At 43.4% G+C, this 27,219-nt stretch overlaps 2 protein-coding genes across 4 annotated transcripts in view; both read right to left on the reverse strand.

Annotated features, from left to right (window-relative positions):
* The window catches only part of PMF1 (polyamine modulated factor 1), a 20,685-nt gene extending 10,253 nt beyond the window's left edge, over positions 1 to 10,432 (reverse strand). For both annotated transcript variants that reach the window (XM_031689120.2, XM_006214613.4), the window contains exon 1: positions 10,242 to 10,432. In XM_031689120.2, coding sequence (XP_031544980.1) covers positions 10,242 to 10,402 — 161 coding nt within the window. In that variant the 5' untranslated portion in view covers positions 10,403 to 10,432. The remainder of the gene's footprint in view (positions 1 to 10,241) is intronic.
* Positions 10,433 to 10,600: 168 nt separating this feature from the next.
* Positions 10,601 to 25,394, reverse strand: SLC25A44 (solute carrier family 25 member 44). Of its 2 annotated transcripts, none has more exons than XM_015248191.3 (4): positions 25,256 to 25,394; positions 19,965 to 20,602; positions 15,378 to 15,505; positions 10,601 to 13,249 (listed from the first exon to the last, which is right to left on the reverse strand). In XM_015248191.3, exons 2-4 carry the CDS (start codon positions 20,587 to 20,589, stop codon positions 13,058 to 13,060), a joined length of 945 nt encoding a protein of 314 aa, XP_015103677.1. In that variant the 5' UTR covers positions 20,590 to 20,602; positions 25,256 to 25,394; the 3' UTR covers positions 10,601 to 13,057. The 2 variants fall into 2 exon arrangements, with proteins under 2 accessions (XP_015103677.1, XP_006214677.1); XM_006214615.4 differs by having other exon boundaries at positions 19,965 to 20,628.
* Positions 25,395 to 27,219: the final 1,825 nt, after the last annotated feature.

Raw genomic sequence — 27,219 nt, forward strand, 5'->3', positions numbered from 1 at the left:
TATGGAGGTTCCTTAAAAAACTAAACTTACAGCTACCATATGATCCAACAATCTCACTCCTGGGCATATATCTGGAGAAAACTCTAGTTTGAAAAGACACATGCTCCTGAATGTTCACAGCAGCACTATTTACAATCGCCAAGATATGGAAGCAACCTAAGTGTCCATCAACAGATGGTGGATAAAGAAGTTGTGGTGTATGTGTGTGTGTATACATATACATACACATACGTATACATACAATGGAATATTACTCAGCTATAAAAAAGAATGAATCAATACCATCTGCAGCAACATGGATGGACCTAGAGATTATCATACTAAGTGAAGTAAGTCAGACAGGGAAAGACAAATACATCACTTATGTGTGGAATCTAAAATAAACGAATCAACTTACTTACAAAACAGACACAGACTCACAGACATAGAAAGCAAAGTTATGGTTACCGAAGGGAAAACAGGAGGGGGAGGGATAAATTAGGAGTCTGGGATTAACGGATACAAATTACTATATATAAAATAAACAACAAGGTTCTACTGTATAGCACAGGGAACTATATTCAGTATCTTGTAATAAACTATTATGGAAAAGAATATGAAAAAGAACTGAATCACTTTGCAGAAACTAACACAACATTGTAAATCAACTATACTTCAATTTAAAACAAGAAGAAAAGAAGAGGTCAGTGATTTACGATGAAGACTATTAAGAAGTTATCATTTAAAAATTAAAATTGTATCTTTAGGTTATTAGGTCTCAGGCTAATTTTAACCTTTTATTGCTTGAATTCTTTTGGAAACTGCTAAAAACTTAATAGTGAGAATCTGAAATTGGGATACTTTTTTTCTAAGAAAAAGGAGGAAAAAAACTTCTGATTTGATAAATATTAGCATGAAAATTAAAAAAAATACCATCAGGGTAACTGTATTCATTTATTCACTTGACAAACACTGAACACTGACCATGTGCCAGGCCGAGGTCAGTCGTACAAACCCAAAGAAGGGTATATAGTTTGGAAGAAAAGACCGATCAGTGCCCAGGAAAATGAGGACGGGACAGCATGGTGGGCTTAGCAGAGAGCTCAGGAAGACTCCCTGTAGGAAGCAACATCTGAGACTTAAGAGAGCAGCAGGAGTCGATCAGAGGACAGAAGGCCCCAGCAGTGTAAAGGAAGAGCAGAGAGCACGTGCACGCCTGTGTGTGAAGACAAAATAACAGGAGAGTGTACTGAGCACGGACTAGAAGCAGGTATTGTTCTAAGCACTCTACACGGAGTAACTCACTCAGTCCTCACAATGACTCTATGAGGTAGGGCCTACTATCACCATGGCCATTTTTCAGATGCAGACGCTGAGGGAGAGAGAAGCTTGCTGGAGGTCACTCAGCTGGAATATGGTGGGGCCATCTCCTCTGGATCAGGTGTCCTTGGCCTCCAAGACACACAGTCTACAGGCTGGTAGGTCAGGCAGGGAAGGGCCAGGCACAGAGAGTCTGGACTGTATCATGATGGGACAAGCTAGAAAAAGGTTTTACGCAGGGGTGAGACATGATCACATTTGTACTTTAGAAGCTCCCTCAGGCTGCTGTGTAAGGGTGGACTCAGAAGGCACAGCTGAGATGACGGGAGAGTCGAGCAAGGCAGACCCAGTGGGGACAGAGCGAGGTGGATGGTCTGGAAACACATGAAGAGAGAATCAGCAAGATGGGGCTGAAGCCTCACACCACAGTCAGATGAGTCATACCCACACTGCAGAAACTAATCACTGTCAGTCGCACAGAGCATCTGCACATTCAAATAGGGTGAGATATTTCTGAAGCACTTATTTAATCGGAATATTTTATACATCAAGCCACTCTTTTTCCTGTGAAGAACTGTTTCCTATGAGCACCAACAGTCTCTGCCACCAGTTTAAAACTCTACCAGTTGACGTACAAATGCAGTCAGCTCTCCTTCCTTGGTCGTTGTCAGGCACAGGCTTTAAGTCTGTTTACACAAATCACACTCTACAGCACATCTCGGGCTGGAAGACTGGACCAGGACAGGCATTGGACCAGTCTGGCATCTAAGAACTTAAGAGCTGTCAATCTCCTCTCTCTCCCTAAGCCCCGCACCGCCTTGCCCCAGGACTGACATGTGGCACAGCTGCAGATGCCATGGGTACCTGTGGCAGACTGAGCTTTCCTCCAAACAGTGCTAACTTCAACTGAAGCTCCACCAACACCACCTCTAACCGACTGCCTCTCTTGGCAGGTCCTGATTTCTAACAAAGCCGCATCTTCTTGTTTTAGCTACACAGAAAAACAGCTGTTTCTCAGAAGGTCCAGGAGGCAGTGAGGACAGAAAAGAATGCTTCATTTTCAGAGGACAAAGGAGAGGTCGCAAATGGTAAGCTCCAACGGGGCCACATTTCTACATTCTGAAGCCTGAGAAAGGACAGATTCAGGCGTCTCTGCCTCACCAACCCAGTAAAGGAAGACACCCCAACTGAAGACAGGGCCACGGGTCCATGAGATCCGACAGCCCAGGGAGGCCAGTAATCTTCCGGTCACTCTGGAGTGCACCATATAATTTGCTCCCCCTCGTCAAGTTAACATGTACACAAAAATATGCTGAGTTGTAGGGAAAATCAGTCTGAGGTTTAAATATCCCTTTGGATAACTGACATGTGAATAAACTAGCTTTCACTATGTAGAGATTCCTATCCCCAGTATAAGTACTTGGTCTTTGGGATTGAGGACTTTCAATTTAATGACCTGGGAGAGGGTCAAGTATTTGCATACATCTTAAAAGCCTGTATTCATACATGACATTTATTGAGCCCTTTCTATGTGGAAAACAGCCGTTAAGTTCCTATTTAACCAAGTGAGGGGAAGGATGTTCTAGCAAGGTGGAGGAGCAAGTGGAAAGAGCAGGTGGCAAGGGTCGGGGGACAGTGGCAGCACTCAGTGCAGAAGAGCTTACATGCACGTGTGTGTTTGCACCTGCAAGCAAATGTGCATATGCTGTATACCCTTGGCCCTGACCACAGCTGGAGAGACAGGAGGGCAGAAGGAGTGACTGGCCTTGTACACTAAGCTAAGGAGCTGACATTTGATTCTGGAAGCAACCCTGAACCAATTAAACATTTGAAGCAGAAGAACATGCTCAAATCTGAGCCACAGACTGGAGGGAGGGGGCAAGACTGAGGCTGGAGGGCCAGTCTGGAGGCTGGTGCAAAAATCTCATGAGGGATGGTGAGGGCTTGAACTAAAGCATTTGCACAAGGAGAGGCAGCAAGGTATCGAATGGGATGTGATCATGCACATGTGTAAGTGAAGAAGGAAAGGGCCATGGTCACACGTTTAAGGGACAAGCGGAGGAAGAGGAGCCCAAGAAGGAGGCGCTAGTGAGGTAAAGGGGCAGAGAATGGTGTTGGAAGTCAAGGGAGAAATTTCAAGGACCGAGAAGTGGCTGTGGGCATGAAGATCATGGGCTCACTGAGGGCCCAGCTGAGGTCGAAGAACATGACTTTGTGGAGGAACGATTTTCCACCATGGGTGAGACTCCACAGTGCTGCTCAGAGGCTCAATGTAGGGACAGAGGAGTGCAGACAGGATACAGAAGTTGGGTTTGCCAGTTGGTGGGCTGGAAGAACGAGGGAACAAAAGAGCTGAGATATAGAAGTGTGGCTGCCTTGTATTTCCAACTGAACCTACCCAAAAATATGTTGTGATGTCCAACCCCAGAGCTCTCCCCCAATGCTCAGTGGTGAGTGTTTCTTCCCTATCTCAGCAGATGGTAAAACCCTCCACTCAACCACCCTCATGATGAGTCAGCATCCTCTTGGAGTTCCCCTTTCTCTCATCTTCCCCTCCAATCCATTCTATCTCTAATCTATCTACCCACGTCTCTCACCTACATCATGTCTCTTGTCTTGACTACTTCAGCCCCTACCACAATGCAGTAAGCATTCCAGGCACAGGACTTTGACCTAACAAGCTGTTCAAAGGCATAAAAAAAAATTTAGACTTTAAAATAATGGAATGGCTTCAAAAATAAAAGCTCAAAATTGAACTAGTAGTTTTTAAATTAATATAAAATGTAACATGTCAACTAGTCAACTGCAATTTTAATTAGATAAAAATATTTAACATGGAATGTGGATGCTTTCCCCAATAACCTAATTTTAAAACTTACCATTATCACATGATCATTTTCTCATGAATTAATTATTATTCAAAATAGAATTTTAAATATCTCCATAGTATTTTATCGGAGTTATACTTATGTAACTTCTTCAAATGTTGGACATTTTTCACGGTTTCCAACTATTTCCCACTGAACATGATGCTACAATGAATATCTTTTGTACATAAGCTTTTCTGAAATTTCTATTTTGAAATAACTATATGTATATTTTTTGATTTTTAAAAACATGAAATAAAATTATTTAAGTACAGTCAGTTACAATGTGTCAATTTCTGGTATACAGCACAATATGAAATAATTATAGATTTGTATGAAACTGCAAAGAAATGTACCCTCCCCAGTGTTAACATTGTTAACATCTTACACAACTATATTACAGTATCAAAACCAAGAAGCTGACACTGGTACAACCCACGGAACTCATTCAGATTTCAACAGTTATATACATCATTTGTTTGTGTGTGTACACCTTTGTCACATGTGTAACCTTGCATAACCGCCACCTCAGTCAATACACTGAATGCTTTTTAAATAAATGTATTATCATGTGGGCTGGGGTCCCAAAAAAATCAGTCTAGAGCCTAGAAAGACCTTAAGACAGTCCTGCCAACAATCTATTATCTGCACAGCAGTCAGAGTACCTTTTAAAGATCAGTCACTGTATTCAGAGCATTATGAATAAATAAATTTTTAAGCCGGCAGAGAGCCATCTCCCAAATATGAAAAATTTTTAAAAAGGATCAGTCATGACTTAAAAAACATCAATGGCTTTCCATTTCTCTTAGAATAATAAACTCTCTTGCATCTAATAAAAATAATAACCCGTACATATATAATGCAACAAAGACAGACTATGGGGGAAAACAGATATAAACAATTGTGATTGAAGATTTTGAAAAAGAAATGGATGGTTTAATCAAAAAGGTTTTTTAAATGAGCATATTAAATATTTTAATAATAAAATTTAAAAGCTCAAACTAATAAGTATAGAATTTTACACTCAAGAAATAGAAACTGCACACTTTTTGCAAGTACACATGGAACATTCACAAAAATTGCCCCAGAATTGCCCACAGACTTGCCATATAGGGTCAAAGTGCCAAAAGTTCTGAAAAAAATCAGCATTACACAGACTGTGTTACCTCACCATAATGTGATAAAATTAGAAATCACCACAAAGGGATAACTTAAAAAAATTACATGTCTGGAAACCAAATAACATACTACTATAATCACTGGGTTAAAAGAAGAAATGATAAGGAAAATGACAAAGTACATAAAATTAAACAAGGATGTCCATATGTTAAAATATGAAATTTGGACCTCTTTTTCATGTCATACAAAAATTAACTCAAAATGGACCAAAGACCTAAATGTAAGAACTAAAACAATAAAAATCATGAGAATATATAGGTGTAAATCTTTGTGACCTTAAATTACACAATGGTTTTTTGGATATGACACTAAAAGCATGAGCAACCGAAGAAAAATTCTTTGTAATTTTTAACCTAAATAAATAAAATTAATAAGTAAGTAATCTAAACTGGACTTCTCAAAATTAGAACTCTTACAAGTTAATAATAAAAAGACAGATAACCCAATTAAAAAATGAGCAAAGCATCTGAATAGACATTTCTCCAAAGAAGATACACAAGTGGTCAAGAAGCACGTTAAATATGCTCAGCATCTTTGACTTTTTGCCAAGTAAAAAAAAATAAATATTATTCCAGTGCAAAGAAAAAAAAAATGCTCAGCATCATTAATCATTAAGAAAAGGCAAATCCAAGCCACTATGAGATACCACTTTACACCTAGCAGGATGGCTACTGGCTATAATAAAGAAGACAGGCATAACAAGTATTGGTGAGGATGTGGAGAAATCAGAACCCTCATAAACTGCTGGTGTAAATATAAAATGGTACACCTGATTTGGAAAACAGTTTGGCAATTCCTGAAAAAGTTAATCATAGGTTACTATATAATCCAGTAATTTCACTTCTAGTTATCCCAAAAAAACTGAAAACACTTGTTCACAGATGTGTGCTTAACAGCATTATTCATAAGAGACAAAGAAATGTAAAAATAACTCCAAATGTCTGTCAACTGATGAATGGATAAGTAAAATGTGATATATCCATACAATGGAATTATTATTCAGGTATAAATAGGAGTGAAGTACTAATACGTGCCGTAACATGGGGAAACGCTGAAATCATTAAGCTAAATGTAAGAAGCCAGACACATAAGACCACATCTTGTACGGTATCATTTATATGAAATGTCCAGAATAGGCAAATCCATAGAGAGAAAAAGTAGATAAATGGCTACCAGGAGCTGGAAGATTGAGGTGAGAAATGGGGAGTGACTGCTAATGAACACAAGTTTCTGCGGTGATAAGAATGTTCTGGAATTAGACAGTAGTGACGGTTGTACAACTGTGAATATACTAATTGTACACATTAAAAGGTGAATTTAATGGTATATGAATTAAATAGCAATTAAAAAACATAAATGACTATCAAAATATTCGATATAAGAATTTGTAGAAACCAGCAAAAGCAATAATTAAACGAAAATTTAGTTTTAAACACATTTTTCAGAAAACAAAAAAGACTGAAAAAGAAGAGTTAAATGATCAACTCAAGAATTTGGGAAGAGACTAACAAAACAAATCTTAAGAAATAAAAAACAAACAAACAAAAAAAGACAAGGATAGATTCTGAAGATAAAGAGACTAACAATAGCCTCAAAACACAGAAATTAAGGAAAAAAAGAAAACTGATTCTTTAAGATTAATAAAATAGAACTCTGGCTACATAAAGTCTAAAAAAGAGAAGCAGCATATAATGGAAAAAGGGGAAATGAAAATTAAATTAAAATAATAATAATTTGAAATAGTTTGAACAGTTACAAGTTAATAAAATATAACACACAACAGAGACAGATTTCGGAGGGAGGGGACAGGTAAAGTGGCAAATTTGTCACAAGAAGAAATAACATCTAAACAGACTTGTAGCCATTAAAGAAACAATTACACCAAAAACCTGCAACAGACCTTATGGAGACACTTTGAGGACAAGACAAAGATCCCTACTGCATCACTGCTGTTTAACATAATACTGGCAGTCCTGGACAACCTCAAAAAGTTCTGAGTGTAAATAAGCTCTTCCAAACTACTGTGGAATAGATAATTTCGATCTCATATAAACTGCTCCAGAAGAGGGAGTACTCTCCAACTCCTTGTATATGGCTAATCTATCCTTCATTCTATAAGCCGATAAGAACAGTGAAAGAAGAAAGAAATTATAGGCCCTTTTCACTTATGAGCATATGAACACTGATCTAATTAAATCCAACTATATTTTTTAAATGCATCACAATCAAGTAGATTTATTTCAAGAATACAAAGATAGTTTAACTTCCATAAAATCTACCAACGTAGATCATGAACAATAATGAACTAGAGAAAAATCATCTTAACTGGGGAAGAAAAGATTTGATAAAGTTCAACAATTAATTATGATCTTTTTAATAGCTCTCAGAAAATTAGAATGAGACAGATTTCCTTAATTTGCCAAAAATATGTACCAAAAATTGTAGCTGAATGTTTTCAGGAACCAGAAAATTTCATTCTAAAGTTTATAAGGAAAAACCAAGGTTCCCAAATAGCTGAGACAATTTTAAAGAGAAGAGGGACTCTCTGTACCAGACTTAAGTTTCCTACAGAGGCCTGGTATTAAGAACCTATGTGCACTGGCACAAAGACAGGCAAACAGATTACTGGGGCAGAAGTGAGACCCAGGGGCACAACGGGCATATCATTGCCATATGATAAAGGAGACCCCATAAAGCAATGGGGATAAGTGAACTGTTTAGTTGACAATGATTGAGAAAACTAAAAAAAATAAGACTGTCTGAGACCACCACTTTACACCTGAACCCAGACAGATCACAGATTGAGAATACAGAACAAAATGATAAAGTAGCCAACAGAAGAAAACACTGGAGGTTATCTTTATGACCTCGGTGTGGGTATAGCCTCTATAAACAAGACCCCAAAAGCACAAACCATAGGATGAAAAACATGAAGTAATTACCAAAAAATTAAGGGTTTAAAAATAGAAATTGATTAGGCAATACTTAACAATTGACGCTGAGTTGGTACAAAGGCTGAGAAGAGTCATGAGTATTCATATAGCTTGCAAGAGGGTCCCCTGGGATGACTACATTTCTCTTTCTGCTTCATCTTCCTGGGGTAAAGCGTAAACAACTAAAATCTGTGTTATTTTTAATTTAATTAATGATTTCTGTTCCTCACAGGCCATTATAGACAAAGTTAACATAGAGATAGCTATTTCCTTCTTCAGTCTAAAACTGACAAAGGATTCATATCTAGACTATACCAGGAAATCCTGCAAATCAACCAAAACCTCCAATTAAAAAAAAGAAAAGGTCTGGAAAAAAAAAAGCTAGAGGAAATGAGTAGGCAGTTAGCAGAAGAGGAAGCCAAACGACTAATGAGGCATATGAGGAAATGTCCACACCTGTGAGGAATTAGGGATGTGTGAATTAAAATAAATACCCCTTGCACACCTTCAGAATGGCAAATATTATAATGGTGGATACCCAGAGATGGTGAGGATGTAGGAGATAGGAACAGCTTTTCCTATCCAGCTTTTCTGGAAAGCGATCTGACAAAACATAGGTAGGTGTAAACCCCTGGATCTGGTGACCCTGCTCCATTTTACATCGCAGAGAAATTCTAGCACTAGTCTGTGAGGGATGTACCCTGGCCTAATTTGTGGAGGAAGGAATTGGAAGCAATCAGGTATCTATAACAGGAAATAGGTAAGCGCCGAATGCTTATCACGGAATGACGAGCAGCACTGAGAAACTCTGAACCATATGCACATATAATGGTCAGATCTTTTTTTAAAAAAAATGTTGAATGAAAAAAGACATATGCAGCATGATTATCATTCATATAAACTTAAAACATACACAGACAAAACAACAATTTTACAAAGATGCAAACACAAATATCACTTCCTTGCACTCACACTAACCCAGACCCCTTCCCCATTGTTCTTTCTTCCTTTACGCTGATTTAGTTTTCTTTATGGCACAAGAAAGTCTACTCCACGAGAGCAGCGACCTTCCTATTTTAATCACTGCTGTATCTCCAGCTCCTAGAACAGAGCCTGGGACACTGTAGATAGCTAATAAATATCTGTATAGAAATATATGAAAAAATGGAGGATGTACAGCCAGTAGAAAGCAGGGCCTATGGGGAGGGGAGCGGGGAGCAAGAATGAGTAAGGGAAAATCAATCAATCAATCAAAGAAGAGAGCTTGCCTGGACATATATTGATGGTGTGTCATAAATGGTCCATAAAAATAATTACAAATTATATTTTATCAAATTTATCACATGTAAACTAGGCCATGCATACGGCTGTCACCTGCCTGACCACCCTCCTCTGATTTTACTCTTACTCTGATCACTATGTTATAGACAAGAAGGCTTCTGACAGTTTCCAAAAACGCCCTGACCATCTCAGGGCAAGGGCACAAGCTGTCCCCGGGTTACTATAAGCTTTTTCTCTAGTTCTTCAACAAGCTATTTCTCTCTCATTCTTTAAGTTTCAGATCAATGTCACTTCCTCAGAGTGGAATCCCTTAACCATCCTGATCTATTTCCAAAGCCCGTATCTTTCCTCTCAACCATCTGCAGTCAAAACTAGGCTTACTAAAAACCAAGCATACAACAAACTAGATTTACTGGAGGAAGTAGTAGCTAGTTGTCCCAGGTCTGCTCTACATTACGTGTGTTGGTAAACATCACGTGACTTCCCGAGGCTCAGGAATTGAGCGTTGAAAGACAGCCAGTCAATAACCCGCGAACCCCGAGACCCACGTGACTGAGATGTTGTTCCCTCCGGCCGTCCTGGTCTCGCGGGATTTAGACTTTGGCGGGACAAACTTTCTTTGCCTCTCGCCCGCCTCAAGCCACTGTGAGATTTGCCCTCAGTCGTAGTTCCTCCACCTTACCTCCCGGAAGCGACTAACTTCTGGAGAAAAGTGTCCACCATGGTGTCGAACAGCTTCACCCTCGAAAAAGTAGTGCCGGTAGACGCAGATTCCTGAGACAGTCCCTCAGGCTCTTTTTCCTCACGGCCGCTGCCTACATTGACGCTGCCCGCTTCGGCCATGTTGAAGTAGAACCGTCAAAGCTAACTGGCCCGGCCGCCCCGCCCACCGAAGGCCCTGATTGGCCGCTCCCAGCACTGGGCGCCGCCGATTAGAAGCAGCGGAATGTCTATCCCGAGCCACGGACGTGGGAGGGGAAACTGCCGGAGATGGTTATACAAACGAGCTTTCTCGGTAAGCGGTCAAAATAAGCGCAAAGCTCAGGGACTCAATAAAAACGTTTAATTACATTTCAGAGACTTCGTACAGTGCAACAGTGAGTGTTCGCTCTTAGTATCCACAAGTCTACTTTATCAAATGTTAACTGCATCTGCATTTTCATTCCCCTGTCCTTCAGTACTCCCATCAGGTGTCCCATCTTGCCGTCTCCCGAAAAATTCTTTCAATGTTTGGCTACGGACAAATAATCAAAAATTCCAGCTGGTCCAGTTCATGGTCCTGGGAAAATAGAAGCCCACTGTCCCATCCCCACCAAGACATAGACATATTTTAACCAAACCCAGTCCTAGTCCCTAAAATATTAGATGGGAAAGTAGGGGCCAGGGGTCCCGTTTAGTATATGCACATCATCTTTTAAAACTCGTGTGTGTGCGTGTGTGTGTGTGTGAGAGAGAGAGACAGAGAACAGGTGAAATACTGAAATACTGTACAAGAAAATAAAACAGAAGAAAGAGAGTCTGGAGGAGTGTGGGAGGGAGAAACATCCTAAGACATGAGAAGCAAGAGACTACCTCCTGTCCACCATTTGCAATAGTGGGGAAGGACTGAAGATAAGTTTCTAGGGAGGGGAAGGGGTGGAGCTGAGAAAAGCAATTTCCAAAGGTCTCACTAGGATGAGCTTAAAGAGAGAGGAGGGACACCTGGCTTCTAATATGTTGATGGTTCTTAGGGTAAAGGCATGACTGAGAGGCAGGAAGATTCAGAATGAATTGTGGGCCCAACCCTTTGGACGACCATTTGTGAAAAGAAATTGGAGGACTCTTGACAAAGTGCAAGAAGGGAAAAATGTAAGTGAAAGAGAAAATAACCATAAAGATAAGAGACCAAGATGGGCAGTGGTGGTTGGTGAAGGTAGAGAATTCAGCTTCTGATCTGGCCCGGGGGACAGAATGTGGGGCAGCCATAGAAATATCAAGGCTTCAGGTAGCTAGCACCTTTCAAATTGGCACCATGGCCTTTCCAAGGGGGTGGACCAATAAGAAAGTCTGAAGGGTCATCCAGGCCAGATGTCGGAAGTACAAGTGCGGGGTTGGATATGCCTTCTTTTCACTCTGTTTGTTGCACCTCTCCTCACCTGCAACACAGGCTTGGTACAGGAGGTTGGGGTGGGGAAGAGGGCAGGAGGGAGCACTCATCTAGCTCCTGAGAGCTTCAACAGATAATCTCGGCAGTATCAGGCTGGTAAGTGCAGTGGTCCTGGTATTGGGTGACCTCCTGACCCGCTCTTTACTCTCTTTCAAGCATCCCTCCAGAGGGTACCATGACCTGGATGACTTCTAACATTGAGGAGAAAAAAAAAAAAGGTTCCACATCTCAGAGATTCCTATTGTGAGACAATATCTGTTTCTGTGAGTCCAAGTGATTGGGGTGTATATGTGTCTGTCATGACATGTGTCTGCCTGGGACTGAGAACGTCCACTGCCCTATCCTAGGCTTGGCTCAGCTGGTCGAGAGAGATGCATTAGGGCACACATACCCTCCTGTCGCTTTCCAAACCAACTATTCTCTCAACCTGACTTTTCATGGTAGTGCTCCAAGTCCAGTGTGCCCCAGACAGCCTGATCTACTTAGAGCTGTGCCCACAACTGTAGTCATCTGGGCCGGGGAAAACAACAGTTTATATGTCCTGGGGCTGCTGGGACTAAGAACACTGGGAGGGATAAGGAACGGGATTGAGGAAAAAGCTACGTTACTTTTTCCCACCTGTCTGAGGAAGGGGTGGGCTCTGACTGCAGGATTGGTGCTTTAGCAGGATTAAGACAGTAGCCTGGTTCACAAAAAAATACACACACTAAATAAAGTATCAACAGTTCTCCCCAACCTAATAACTCTCCAAAGAGAGGACGAGTGCTCTGGAGAACCAGAGGTTTTTACTGCTCCTACTCCCTGTGCAAATGTGCCTGGGACCTTGCCCCCAGTGGCAGGGAAAAGCAGAGTAGTCTGGTGGGCAGCTCAGTCCCAAAATAAAAGTAAGCCAGCCTAAGAGATGAAGCAAGAAAGGGCTGATGGCAGCTGCTTGGAATCTGGGCTGAAAGCCCAAGAGGAGGAACCAGTGGTAGTAAGCAAGCTCTATGTACAGCTCTTCTCAGGACCTCAGGGATACAGATGGAGGGGGAAGGCAGAGAAGGGTCAGCAGGGGATGGACAGAGTGGGATTGGTGGGGAGGGTGGGTTTCCTTAGGGCAGGACTGAGTACCTGAACTTAGTAAGAGAGCCCAGTTTGGCAAGAAAATTAAAAATAATGGGGGCAGGGGATCCAGGCATGGAGCCTCTTCAGCAAGAGCAGTTCAAAGTCTCTGTCCCTGTCCCAGACAGGCCACCTGGCCCAGGGCAGGGCTAGATATGTGGTAGGGGCACTTGGAGAAGGTGCTCTCTTCTCATCTCTGCCCCTGGCCCAGAGTAGTATGGGAAAGAGCAGGCTTCTCTCCCCACCACTGGTTACCAGTGTCTTGAGTCCACCAGCTCAGGTCGGAGGCTGAGTTTCTTGAGGCTCTCGTAGCCCACCACAATGACAATGGTGGAGGGCGTGGCTGAGATGATTCTGGCAGAGAGGCCCTTCATGAGGCCCCAAGGCCCCTCTTCTGCCATTAGCTGTCGGAAGGTCAGGATGATGGAGTTCTTGCCCTCAACCTGGAAAAGTTAACACAGTGGAAGACCATGGTTTGCAGTCAAAGCCCCTCTGCTCAGTCTCCCTCTGCCCTAGGCTACAGTGGAAAGAATTAGACTTGAAAGTCAAAGTGCTGGATTCTTCTGAGGGACAGTTCAGCACACTGATTGACTATGGGCTCTGGGGCCAGACTTCCTGGTTTGAATTCTGATCCCCAATTTACTAATAGCATAATCTCTGGTAGTTTATTTACTTAACACTTTGTACCTGAGTTTCCCCAACTATAAAATAGTGTTAATAGTACCTACCTCATGTGGTTGTTCTAAGCAGTAAACAAATGAATACTTATAAATGCTGAGGACAGTGTCTAGCAGATATAAGTATTCACTAAATGTTAACTCTTATTAATATCATTAGATAAACTACAGACTGATGAGTCTGGACTTGGTGCTTCTCTCTGGTCTCAGGGATGATTAAATCGCCCCTAAGATCCTCTGCAGCTCTACCAGTGATTTTGATTTTGATCATTTCAATCCCTCTGAACCCCCACGGCTAGAATCCCCACTCCCGACCCTGTCATCTCCCATGCATCCCGTGACTTGTCTTCCCTGTCACACTGGAAGCCTGGCAAAGGCAGGAATCTTTTCTCTCTTCTTTCTTAATAATCTGCCCCTGTACTCTGCCACCAAACCACACCTTTAGAGACCACCTTGCTCAGACCCTCAACCAATGCAGGACAGATGCACTCCCTGTCATCCCTCCCCCTATTCTGTGTGACCTTCACAAGGTGGTCCCCCCTATGACTAAGAACATCTCCCCATACTCCCTGCCTGCTTTAGCACCCTCCTCCACATTCCCTCCTTCCTCCCCAGTACTTTGAACACCGGTGCTCCCCTAACCCTCCACTTATCCACAGCCTCATCAAAGGCTTTTTGAACTATGGCTCTGGTCCTCATGTGTTCTTTGTCTCTTCCAGTCTAAGAACTCCTCAAAGTAGAGACCTGTCCTTTCCCTCGATTCTCCTCGTGGAACACCCAGAACAAGGCACAGGAGAGAATAAGGATGGGACCTGTGCACTTTATTATTTGCAAACCAATCAGATGCAATTCATTTTCAAATGTTGGGGTCATGAGGGGGCGGCATTCTTTCCTAGGGACAAATATAGAGTTTACCCTCAAACAACATGGGTTTGAATTACATGGGTCCACTTATATGCTTTTTTTTTAAATAGTAAATACTATAGTACTATACAATCAATGGATGGGGAACCACAGATTCAGAGGGCCAACTGTAAATTATGCTCAGATTTTCAACTGCATGAAGGGTCAGTGACCCATGTTATTCAATGGTCAACTGTACCTAGATTTACCGGCCATCTTCATCCTAACATTCTGGTATCAAGGAAGCTGACTTCATCCCAAACCTGTTAAAATTATTTTCCTCCCCACAACTCTTTACCCAACTCTCCTGGACAGCCATCCTCTTAAGCTACCCAAATCAGACATTAAAATTCCCCCGTTCTCTCCACCTAAATAAAGCTTTATACAGCAAAACCTACCATTCGTATATTATACATCATCATTCAGATTCTATTTCCTTGGACTAGGTGCTGTGAAATCATCACTGAGCTGACAAAAGACAGGACTATAATTTCTGGACAGCACCACCAAGGACATTGTCTGTGTTTGTGCTGAATTCACACAAGCTGTGAAACCTGTTCAAAAACAGTTATGCTCACTGTAGAGAGCTCATAGCCCAGTGCAGAAATCAGAAAGACTGATGAAATTACTGAAATCATATTTCTAATAACCATAAACCTACAAGGTAGGGGAAAGGTAGTTGATAGGCTATGCTAACAGGATGAAAGGAAGGTAGACAGCAGTAAGAATTCGTAGAGATACGGGCAAGTAAAGGAGTAGAGGCATGCAAAGCAGCAGACAGGATGACAGAAACATTCTAGGTAGTTCACAGTGCTCAGCTGGTTTCTGCAGATGGTAAGTTGTGACCACAAGGTAGAGACTTGGATGACCAGGAGAAGGCTGGCCAGACTAGAGGGTCATGACACAAAGAGGTCAGGGGAACTGGAGGGCCAGAAGATCATGCTTCTAATGGCTTATCTGGGAGGAGGTGGGGGGAGAAGATTGGTCTTACCTGCACTCGGGTTCGGATGACATCCATGGGATTAGTGAGGATGGATGCAGTGGCTGCAGCTAGAGGCCCTGAGATGGCTTGAAAGACAATGTGAGGGCACTCCTTAGGACAGAGGGACGAGAGCTGCTCTGGAATCAAGGGAAAGACAATGCCTCAAGACATGAGGTACCACCCCATGCACCCCCAAGTTGCTTCTACCAGTTGGCCCAACGATGACAAACCCTCCGTCCTTAGCTGTCTTAGACTCCATAACTCCCATCTTTTCTTATCTTTGCTTCCTTCTGAACCAACAAAAGTGTATAAACCTCAGGCCCCTTCCAGAAGTTATTTTGAACAGGACAAAATTCCTGTGGAAAAGGGTATTTCAAAACCTCTTTGCTTGCTGACTCCTTTCATCTGATGGAAAGAAATCTCCTTCCTGATGTAAAATTCTTATGCCTATGCTCTACTTTTCCCAACTCAAGGCTAGAAAAGCATACACTACATGTGTTCTTATACATGCATTGAATAACTGGTAAGATACATTAAAAACTGGTAACACTTATTGTCTTTAAGGAAGGGAGCTGGGTGACTGTGGTAGGTAAGGAGCGTTTTCACTGCATACCCTTTCCTCCTTTTGAATCTCGAACCATGTGAATGTTTTTAAAAATAAAAATAATCACAATTAAAAGAGAAAGTCCTGCAGTGAGAACTTTTCTCCAACCTATTGCAAGAAAGGAAAATTCATTTTTCAAAAAGCTGATGAAGAAATTGGAATGGTACCCAGATTCACCCATCCCCAGTATCACTGGGAAGTTTACCTGCAACTGAATTTTTTTTGCTTTTCTCTCTCTGGAGGTGAAAGACAAGAATTCATTCATTTTTTTCAACAAAAATTTATTGAGTGACTACCATGAGCCAGTCACCTTGGGTTCTGAGGATACAACAGTGAATAAAAGAGCCTCAAATTCCTGTCATTATGAAATTTACATTTTAGTGGGGGAAGACAGACAATAAACAAATAAAAAGCAAAACATATAGCTATGTCAGAAGGTGATGTGTGCTGGTTATAGATAGAAATAAAGTAGGAAAAGGAGATAAGGAATGCCAAAGGTAGAGGGTGAAGTTTGAGCAAAGAACTAAAGGAGAGTTTAAGCCATACCATCTGTGGAAAGAATTTTTCAAGCAGAGGTAACATCCTGTGCAAAGACTGAGGGAGGAGCGCACCTGAGATCTTCAAGGGGCAGCAAGGCCAGTATGTCTGGAGCTGAATGAGTGAGGGGAAGAACAGTAGATGAAGTCTAAGAGGTAAGTCATTTAGGGCCTTAAAGGACTTGGGCTTTTACTCTGAGTGAGATTGGACATAAAATAGATTCACCACAGCCCCCTCAGTTTTCTCTCTACAATTCAGTTGCCATAAAACCTTTAAGAATTTTTTTTTCATGCTTCTAGTTTTGGTATTTGCAACTAGGCAACTAAAGATTAGGGGACAATTAGAAGGGTGGAGGTTGGCAGGGCAGAAGAGAGTGCTTCCAAGTCCCAGCGGCATGGCAGAATTCCTTAAGCCCCACCAGAACCACCTTGCCCCACAATTTCTAAACACTTTCTTCCCCAGGGTCAGAATACAAACAGAAACAAAGTGAACTGGCAGCTCTACCTCATAGGTGTCTGGTTTCTCCTGAAGAGAAAGAGAAGAAGACATTATGCAAGCATCAGAAGGCAGCATCTGGACTGGCACTGCCAACCTCCGTGGGCCTGTCTGCACTGGCCCCAAGGCCTGCAAGCTACAACAGGATCCAGATTCCAATTCGAATCATGCACACATGCCATTTTCCTGGGGCTTAGGGAGAGGATGAAAAACCAAAAGCAAGAGGGTGGGGGAAAGACCCCCATGTCTTTCCTTTTCCATTGTTCATTCAATAAGCATTTATTGGGCATCTGTTATCTGCAAGGCAGAAGATAAACCCAGGCTGATTTGGTTTAAGTCCCTCCTGGCTAAATGATTTTGGACAAGTAATATAAATGAATATTTACTTAATGCTATTATATGCCAGGCACTATGAAAGCATTAGGCATAAAACAGAAATGGACAGGGAAATGCCTTCATGGAACTTACAGTCTAATTAAGGAGCTGGGTAGGAGTTGGGGATAAAATAATTGCAAATTATGACAAGTGCTATGAAGGAAACAAGATGCTGAAAAAGAAAACAGAAAGAGCCCTCTTTCCAACTGGGTAGTTAAAGAAGTCTTCTTTGCAAAGGTGGCATGGATGATGAGGCCTGAAGCATGAGAAGCATCCAGCCCCATAAAGAACAGGAGAAAGGGTATTCCAGGCAGAAAGAACAGTATCTGCAAAAACCTCGCAGTGAGACTAGAGCATGGTGTGTCTCAGGTGCTGAGAGAAGGGCAGTGAGGACGGACCAGAGTGAATAAGGGGAGAGCAGCACAAGACAGTCCTGGAGAAGCAGGCAGGAGCCAGATCACATGGACCTGTGTTGACCGTGAGAAGCATTAGATTTTATTCTAAATGCCCATAAGGCAGCATTGGGAGATTTTAAGAAAAACGCAGTGGCAAGAGCCAATATTCTCACTCAGCAAATTATCTACTGAGAACTTTCAATTCACCACATTGAGACATGTGGTGTCACAGCCTGACACATAGTAGGTATTCAATAAATGTTAGTTTCTACCCCCTTCCAAGAGCCCTTCTAGTCAATTATATCAAAATAATGCTGAGAAAAAGGCGTTTAAAAAAAAGAAGAAGAACCTGTCCACATAATAGAAGAGGTAGGCACACACAAATAACACAAGGCAAATATTCTAACTGTCTTCAGAAAGACTGACGCAAGGACATGAGGGTTGAAAGGAGGGAAAGATCACTTCTGAGTTGAGGGCTACTACATGGACAGGATGGGCGAGGAGGCAGTGAGTCATGATTTCACCATGGCAAGTGGACGGGAAGGCATCGAGCAGAGGGACGATACGATCAGAGCAGAGGTGGGAGAGAGGAAGCATGGGTGACGGATTGTGAGTTAACTGGCCTGGCTGCAGCACGGACTATGCACAGGGAGGCAGCAGGAGGAGGTTTCACCGTAAAGGGAGGGTGAAGCTAACCTGAAGAGTTTGGGTTTTACTCAGCAAGCAGTGGGAGCCACAACCAGGGTTTAAAATTAATCCATTAGGGAGGCGTGTGTAGGTGGGAAGGAAGAGACCTGGAACAGCTAGAAGGCTGATGTGGCCATCCAGGCGGAAAGTAACAGAGCACGGTTTCCAGGAAAGGCAGTGGGACTGGAGAGAAAGTTGGGCAAGACATACCAGGGTCACCACGACTAGATGTGGGGACAAGGAAGAGGGAGTGGCCAAGCACAAGTCTTCAGTCTCAGTGACTTAGAGAATAACGTGGCTGCCCACACACAAAAGTAAATCAGAAGGGAAAGCCAGCTTGGGATGAAAAATAGTTAATTGAATAAAATTTCAGATGTAAATGCATGCCTCCAAGTCGAAAGGTCCAACAGTCAGAATGTCTGTCCAGAGCTCTGGACAGCTTAGTTTGGGAACAGAAATAGAGATTTTGGACATATTAGAAAAGGACCACTCTAATTGTAAATGAAATCAAATGAGGAGAGAAGGGTGAAGACAGACTCCAGAGAAAATGCTCACATTTCCTAGGAAGTTCCTCTAACACTAAGATCGCCAGCATCCGTTCCCAAAGAATCTGATACAGAGAGTCGGGGTGAAGTTCAGGTATCTGAATTTTACCAAATACTCCGGACTATGTTAAACAGAAGAAAGACACAGAGCTATTAAAAAAAAAAAGTACAATTAGAAAAATGGAAAAGTAAACAGTGTCATAGAAACACGATTGTAGGTTAGGAAGTCATTACAAAACTTGGTCAAAAAAATTCCAGGTGGGATGGGACAGAATGCCTACTGCCAAGGGCTGGGAGCCAGCAGCAGGCACTAGGAAGGCTGCAAGCACAGACTGCCCTGAGTGGAGTTTGGCAGTTACCCAAGGCTGTGGACGTCGCAGGGGAGCAGGCACAAACAGGTCCTGCTCCTGGCAATGTGCTTTGCCCTTTCAGAAGGAAATCTGGCAGTATGTTGACTGAGGCCCTCAAAAATTTATCTTTTGACCCAGTGATCCTATTTCTGGCAAATATTTAACAAGTAATGTCTTGTGAACAAAAACACATGATAGGAGTAGAGAGGTTCAGGGTTGTATCACATCTTGATCTGAGGAAAGGCATCCAATTCAAAAGCTCACTATTACCCATTGATTTCATCTTTAAATCTCATGGATTTTGTCCCTTCTCACCTTCTAATTCTCTGCCAATATTCCACTAACCCCAGTTGATTCTAATGCACACAGAACATGCTCTATATTCTACAGCCATATATTTTACTTGTCTGATTCCCTCCAGTATAATAGTAGCTCCCTGAAAGCAAGAATCATGTCTTATTTATTTTTGAATCCTTTTGAATTCAAATGTCTGCTGTATGAATGACCCATTCTCCCATTAAATCTCCTGCTCCAACATACACAGAGCAACAGCATCTCAGCCCCATCAGAAACCCATCCTCCACCCCCACTGTCCTGGCCCTGCTTACCTGCATAGAAGTGGTAGAAGGGCCACCAGACAGCACTGTTTGGGATGTAGGTAAGCAGTGAAGCCACGTAGCCTCGGTAGAAGCCACGAAGTCCGTCAGCCCGGAGGATCTGCCTGATGATGTCCTTGGTTTGGCCAAAGGCAACTACCCCTTGTCCCTCTAGATTCCCTCGCACTTGGAAGCGGCCCATTTTCTCACCCTTGCGCTGCATCATCAGGTGCTGGGAGACCACATCGATGGGCACCGTGATGCTCTGAGCCACAAGAGAGGCCGAGCCACCAGCCACCAGTGATTTGACTGTGTTGCTCTGGCTGTAGTCAGCTACAAACTTCCGGGTGAGCTCATAAGTGGTTACATAGCACTGGCCAGATATGAGGGTGAAGGTGTTGACCAAAAATCCCCGGTAGAGGCCAGTCACACCATCCGCCCGTAGGATCTTGATGAAGGCATCAAAGGTCCCATGGTAGAGGCTTTTGCCTTTCTGAACTTGCAGCCGAGTGCGGATGAGGGTGAATGGGTAGACGCTGACACGGATCATCATTGTCATTGCCACGCCAAACACATAGAACTTCTTCTTGTCCAGGTGTTCCCACTCAATGATCTGGATGTTACGTTTGTCCTCCATGGTGCCTGAAGACCTGGGGATTTGAGCAGGGTGGAGGGACTGTGAAAGAGATCATAATTTGTACTCTCCCGTCCTGGCTAGGCTCTGAAACCCCATTCTCAGGCTTCATTTCCTGAGGTACTCACCTCCCCAAAGCTTAGAGGTCACCCAGCCTGGTTCTGCCAACCCCTGCCTAAGTCTTCCTTCACAGATCAGGATTCTGTCCCTTCCTCTCTCCTTTACCACCAGTCAGTCCCAATTCAGGTCCCCTCTTCTGAAAATTATTCCTTACCTCAGTGACTCCTCTGGCCCCTCTCCCACCTAGGCTCCCTACCCCCAACTTATTAGATCATCTATTCCGATCTCTCTGCCTCTCCCCAAGCCCTGGTGTCATGGTCCATTCTCTTTTTTCTTCTCTAGCTCACCCGGACAGCTCAGGATGCTGTGGAAAGACTGACCACCTGGCAGGATGGAAGGTCTTTAAGTGGGCTAATGGGATGTCACTAAGTGACATTCAGGAGGTTCCTAAAGGCTAAAGGAAAGTGCTCCATTTTTGATGCTCCTAGGCTTACTGAGGAGGCATGACCTTTGGCTTTTGAGCCTCAGCAGGGTGCCTCCTTTATCACCATTTACCAGTTTACTGACCTTTATTTATTTCTGGCTTCCCATGCTGGCCCCTCTGAGCTCCCCTGACCCACACTCACTACACTTATGTTTTCTCCAGTGTGCATTAGAAGAAAGTGTGGGGAGGAAGGCAAGTGGGGCTTTCTCTCCACAGGGCACCCCCCCAAAACCTCCCTTCCCTCCAATGAAAGGAGTCAAAAAGTCAGGAACAAGTCAAAGGTCAAAGTCCTCTTTGGTTATTAGATAACTCACTCTAGAGAAAGAAAAGAACCACCTGAGATCTAAACAGCTTCCCTGAAGAATCCTGAGAACTAAACATGATTGACCTCTTTCATCCCCAAGCATATAGATCATAATCTCAGTCCTGGATAATGAAGGGAAAGTCAGGTGACAAAGAAGATACACAGACTCTGCCTTCGAGAAACTCACAATCTCTTTAAAGAGACACAGAATCCCTCTTGGGAATGGGTGTAAGATACAGAGATAAAGAAACCAGGGCAAATTAATGTACATGTGGCTCTCATGTTACGTGTATCCAGTGACTGAAGTTTCTGACAAAACTAATAAGCTTACAAATGTAATAACTGTGTGAAATCAGGAGCTTCCAACTTGAGAAATGTCAAATGGGAGGACATGATATATTGGACATACACTTAGTGACCATGTAACCTGCTCCTGTGTAAGATACTGACATTATGCAGCCAGAAGGGGAACATGGGAAGTTAAATTCCAAGAAGTGAGAAGTCAAGGGCTCCCTGAACTTAGAGACAAACCCCTAGAGGCTCAGAAAGGAGGTGGCCACATCAAAAGGACAACTCCAGAGAGCTGAAATACTCTACACAAGCAGTCCCGGCGCCAGTGCCTCGAGAAACGTCATGTCGAGTGTATAACCAGAATGTCTTCAACCACCTTCCCCAACCAAAGGTCCCAACTGGCCTGAGTAGCTTCTTGGTTTACCATGGAAGTCAGAGGGGAAGCAAGGTTAGCTTTTTGGAATTCCCTGAGCTGGACTGTATCACTTTCATTGAAGTACAAGTTACCTGCAGTGCAAACTGAGTACACGTGAGATGAGGGAAAACCTCGGCATCAAGATGAGGCACATATAACCAAGACAGGCTTCCTGGATGAGGAGAAAGCAGTCTGAAGGGAGGAATACATGTGGACCATGAAAGGGAGAGAACAGTGGCTTGAAACAACTGGGTTGATCAGAATGGAGAATCTGACCACGGGAAATAAGCTAGAGATGGCGTTCTAGCAGGAGAACTCCTGGAACACTGATGTGCCACTGCTGTAGGCAAAAGTGGTCCTTCCTGCAGCCTCAGCCTGGAACACCACCAAGTCCAGCAGGGTAATCTTCTCCTTGGAGGCCTTCAAGAGAAGGGGATTACTGTATCACTGACAAACAGGGTGTTTGTCATCCAGGGCCCCAAGGACATGTTTCCATTTCCACTGAGAGATGAGGAGAGAAAGGGAGAGACACTATGATTTACTGAGTACCTATTACCTCATGCAATCCTTACATCTTAACCTGTGCACGGTCAGGCACTTTTGCTAAACGAGGAAAGAAAGACACAGATAAGTTAAAAGAATGAGGGCCAAGGTCACACAGCTGGTCAGTGGTGGAGGCAGGATATGAGCCAAGTCTTATTCTTTACTCCATCATGCCTTCTACCCCATGGGAGTTGAGAAGTTCCAACACAAATCACTCTGTTCAGTCTAAAGCCAAGTCATTTCCACCCATGGGAGGCAGAATTAATGCCTTCATGACTGCCAGTCACCCACGGGTTAAGCATGAGCTCCTGGCCCTGCAGATGCCCAGGGATTTCTCTCAGCTTTGTTTCAGAGAAACCAAGAGCTGTCCCTGCTTTCCCAGTGTGCATGTGGAGTAACTGAGCTGAGTGGCTGAGCGGGCGCGTTGTTGTCACAAGACAAATACAGCAAGGCTCAAGCAGGAGGGCTTCGGCCCAGCTCATGGATACTGCGTGCTACGCAGGGCAGAGAGGCAGAGCAACGAAGGACTCTGTTCCAGGACCTGGTTTTGTGGGCGTCATCTCAACTTGTCAACCTGAATGACAGAGTACCAACATCTCCTGATGAGAAATCCTACAGCAGCCCCCAGAGCCCCATTTCCCCGCTTTCCTGCATCTCTCATGTGTGCCAGTCTATTTTAAACTCTCAGAAAGAAGGGAGGACTCTCCACGGCCGAAGCAGGTAACTTCTACCATTGCCGCGGTGATGGAAGGAACCACTAAGGGTCATGACACAGAGGGATGAGCTCCTTCAACTGAAGGGGAAGGCACTGCACCCACACCCTCTACCCCTTTGAAAGGTGGGGCTACTCCTAAAAGTTGGGATCTCAACCTGCTCTTTGTTATATAAACTTGAAACTTCCCGCTGAAATATCAAAACCAGTTCCTTGTGTTACACTCTCTGAAAAATCATCCTTGCATATACCTGTATGCAAACTTTCTTCAGTCTTCCCTTCTTCCAACCCAATTGCCCAATTTCTTTGTGGCTCTTTCCCAAACCCTTACTTGTGTGCATGGCTCCAATTCTGAATTTTCCCCTGTCTTTTTAATATGGCTCAGGCACAAAGGTTACAGTACCTCATATGGAGACCCAGCAGATGACCCAGGATGTCCTGAAGTCATCAAATGAGATGCCAGAGGCAGAGCCCCCACTGCTGAACCCACCAGAGGAAAAAGACAAACTGGCCCCAGGTGGGTACTCCTATCCACTTCCACTCTCCCAGTACCAGAAAAATCACAGCAGACTATTCACCAGGTTCTGAATAAGGTTCTGGTTTAGGACAAGGTGGTGTCACCTGGAAGGTAAGGTCATTCAGTGGAAAGAAGACTAGTAGCCAGGAGATCCAAATTCCATTTCCATTACTTACTAGTAGGATTGGAACCAAGTCACTTCTTTGAAATTCAGTTTCCTCATCTGTGAAATGGGGCTAATAAAGCCTGCCATACCTATGTAACAGTGTGGTGCAACTCACATGAGCTGGTATGTGTGAAAGCATTTTATTAACAGCAAAGCATTTCTATCACTGCAGAAAGCTCTACTGGACAGTGCTGCTCTAAATCCTTGCTACTCAGAGTGCTACACAGACCAGTAGCATGGGCATCACCTGGGAGCTTCTTAGAAATACAGAATTTCAGGATGCTCCATAGACCTGCTGAATAAGAGTCGATATTTACCCAAGATCTCTGGGTGATTAATATGTATATCAGAATTTGGAAAGTACTGCCTTAATTATTAAGAATTGTCAGTATTATACAATGATAACAACTACTCAGGGAGACCAGGAGCATTATGACTAGGTTAGGAGCCCTCTGACTCCATCTTGACCTCGCACCAGGACTGGGCCCAATGATGACTACTAGACTCATTCAGATCTTTTCAGTCAACAACTCCAAATCAAATCACCTCTACAACTCCTGACAAGACACCCATGCGATTTAGTCCCCACTTCTGTGCTGGGAAAAAGATCATTGCTTCCTCCTTCCATTCCTCTGTTCTTCTTACTGCATCTGCATCAAGGCTCTGCCTCCTACCACATATACGTGAATATATTTACATGCTTGCCCACCTGTCCTAATGAATATGCATTTCCTTAGAAGATCCCTGGTGTGTCTCCAAGCCCTCACTTAAAGACAATCTCCCCCCTTGGACATGATGAGGTTCCCACCCAGCCTTCCTTTGGTCTTCCGTAGGTGCCCACATGATCCCTCATGCCAGACACCACATGACAATCCTCTTCACCTACTCCACATGACACTCCCTTTATGCAGCTTCTGTCCTGGCCCCCACACAGCCGCCTCTGGATCCTCGGACATGCCCCTGCCAGGCCTCTCGCCATGCTCCTTTCGCTGTCAGTGACCCTCATACTCCTCCTACAGGAAGAGATGCCTCGTTGGAGTTGTCCCTCAATCCCAAAACTGCGTGGCGGGCTCCCACGGAACTGCAGCCGGGCACTGTAGACACCCGCTGCCTCCTGGACAGGTCCAGGTCTTTGGAGACCTTAGTCCTCAGGCACCCTAAGCCGGTGGTTTCTTACCTTCTCAGATCAGGGCGGTTCCGCCGCGTCTGCGGCGAACTCCAAGCGCGGACCTCTAGGCCGCAGCTCCCACTCTATCCTCTGTACCCAGCGACTGACGGCCTGGGGTCGCATCTTCCTCCATCTCGACCGGACTCCCGGTACTACCGGAACCGGAAACTGGGACGCTGTCATTCCCACCCCCTGAGGGGGGCGGGGATAAATGGTGGGCAACTCCACCAATGGCGTTCTGAATCTTTGGCCTCTCCCCCGGCCCCCGCAGCGAGGGCGGACTGTCCTCCTAGCCATCTTGAATTCGGGCAGAGGCCACGCCTTCATTCGCTTCGACATGCCCTTAACTCTACTGCGCATGCGTGGCCTCTCCAATTCGTGGAAATTGTCATCCCGGTGCTTCTGGAAGGTCTTGTTCTATGTGGGTCACCTTGTGTTTCGGGTCTGTTGGAATCCTTAAATTCAAATATAATCTGTATTTTTTTCATTTATAGAGCCAAAATAGAGGCCAGTGTACAACAGGAAGGACTAAGGTTAGACAACCAGTTTTGAGGTTTGGGAATTCAAAAAACTACAAGAATAGGGGACATCCTGGAGGTGGAGTATGTGACATTAAGGGTCTCTTCCATCTGTAAAACTATTTGCCTGTACGTGGATTTAAAAGACAGGGCAGAACCCTTTAAATGAGGGACTGGGAGATGGGGATTGGAGAGTCAATTCATTTCAAAATAGGTATTTCTACAACTCATCAGTAAAAAGACAACCCAATTTTTTAAATGGGCGGAGGACTTGGATAGACGTTTCTCCAAAGAAGATGGCCAACAAGCACATGAAAATATGCTCAATATCATTAGTCATTAGAGGAAAACAAAACCATGAGATCCCACTTTACACCCACTCAGATGGCTAAAATTAAAGCAAGCAAACAAGAACCGGGAGAGTAACAAGTGTTAGCAAGGATGTGGAGAAATTGGAACCCTCAGACATTTCTGGTGGGAATGTGAAATGGTGTAGCTACTGCGGAAACAGTTTCGTGGTTCCTCAATATGTTAAGCAAAATTACTATATGATCAAGCAATTTCACTCTGAATGTATAGCCAAAAAGTTTAAAACAGGTGTTCAAACAAAAACTTGTACACAAATGTGAATAGCAGCACATAGGGAAAAAGTAGAAACCAACAGTGGTATATCCATATAATGGAACAGTAAGAAGCGATTAAAGAAAGGAATGAAATATTGATATATACCACAACATGAATTAATTTTGAAACTATTATGCTAAGTGAAATAAGCCAGACACAGCAATCACATATTGTGTAATTCCATTTAGGTGAATATGCAGAATAGACAAATCTAAAGAGACAGAAACCAGATTAGTGGATTAGAGGTTGCCAGGGACCGAGAGGGAGGAAGAATGGAGAGTGACTACTTAATTAGTACAGTTTCCTTTTGGAGTGATGAAAGTGTTCTGGAGCTAGATGTGGCAATGATTGTACACCATTGTGAGTGACTAAATGTCACTAGTAGTAAGTTTTATGTTATGTGTAGTTTACTCCAATCAAAGAATTTGATACTCCTAGGACAGATCCCTCCTGAACTCCAGATTTGTGTTGGCAACTGCCTCAGAATATCTATTGGATATTTCAAATTTAGTGTGATGGTTAGTTTTATGTCAGTCTGGCTAGGGCTACAGAACCTAGTCATTCAATCAAACACTAGTAGGTGTCGCTGTGAAGGTATTTTGTAGGTGTGGCTAACATCTACAATCAGCTGACTTTCAGTAAAAATTGCCTTGATAATGTCAGTGGGCCTCATCCAGTCAGTTGCAAGGCCTTTAGAGCAACATTGGTTTCTCTAGGAAGAAATTCTGTCTCAAGACTGCAGCATCAAAAAAAAAAAAAAAGACTGCAGCATCAACTCCTGCCCCCAGAATTTCCAGACTGCCCATCTGCCCTGCAGATTTCACACTTGCC

Source organism: Vicugna pacos, chromosome 21, assembly GCF_048564905.1.
Source record: "Vicugna pacos chromosome 21, VicPac4, whole genome shotgun sequence".
In the NCBI taxonomy this organism is placed as follows: Eukaryota; Metazoa; Chordata; class Mammalia; order Artiodactyla; family Camelidae; genus Vicugna; species Vicugna pacos.

Bases quoted from the DNA above. Each gene is read 5' to 3' on its own strand.
- SLC25A44 (XM_015248191.3), bottom strand. From the start codon at position 20,589: ATGGAGGACAAACGTAACATCCAGATCATTGAGTGGGAACACCTGGAC. The intron at 15,506-19,964 runs GTAAGCAGGGCC...CCTTGATTCCAG, and splicing joins CTTCTACCACTTCTATGCAG to AGCAGCTCTCGTCCCTCTGT. The intron at 13,250-15,377 runs GTAAGACCAATC...TAACTTTTCCAG, and splicing joins TCATCCGAACCCGAGTGCAG to GTTGAGGGCAAGAACTCCAT.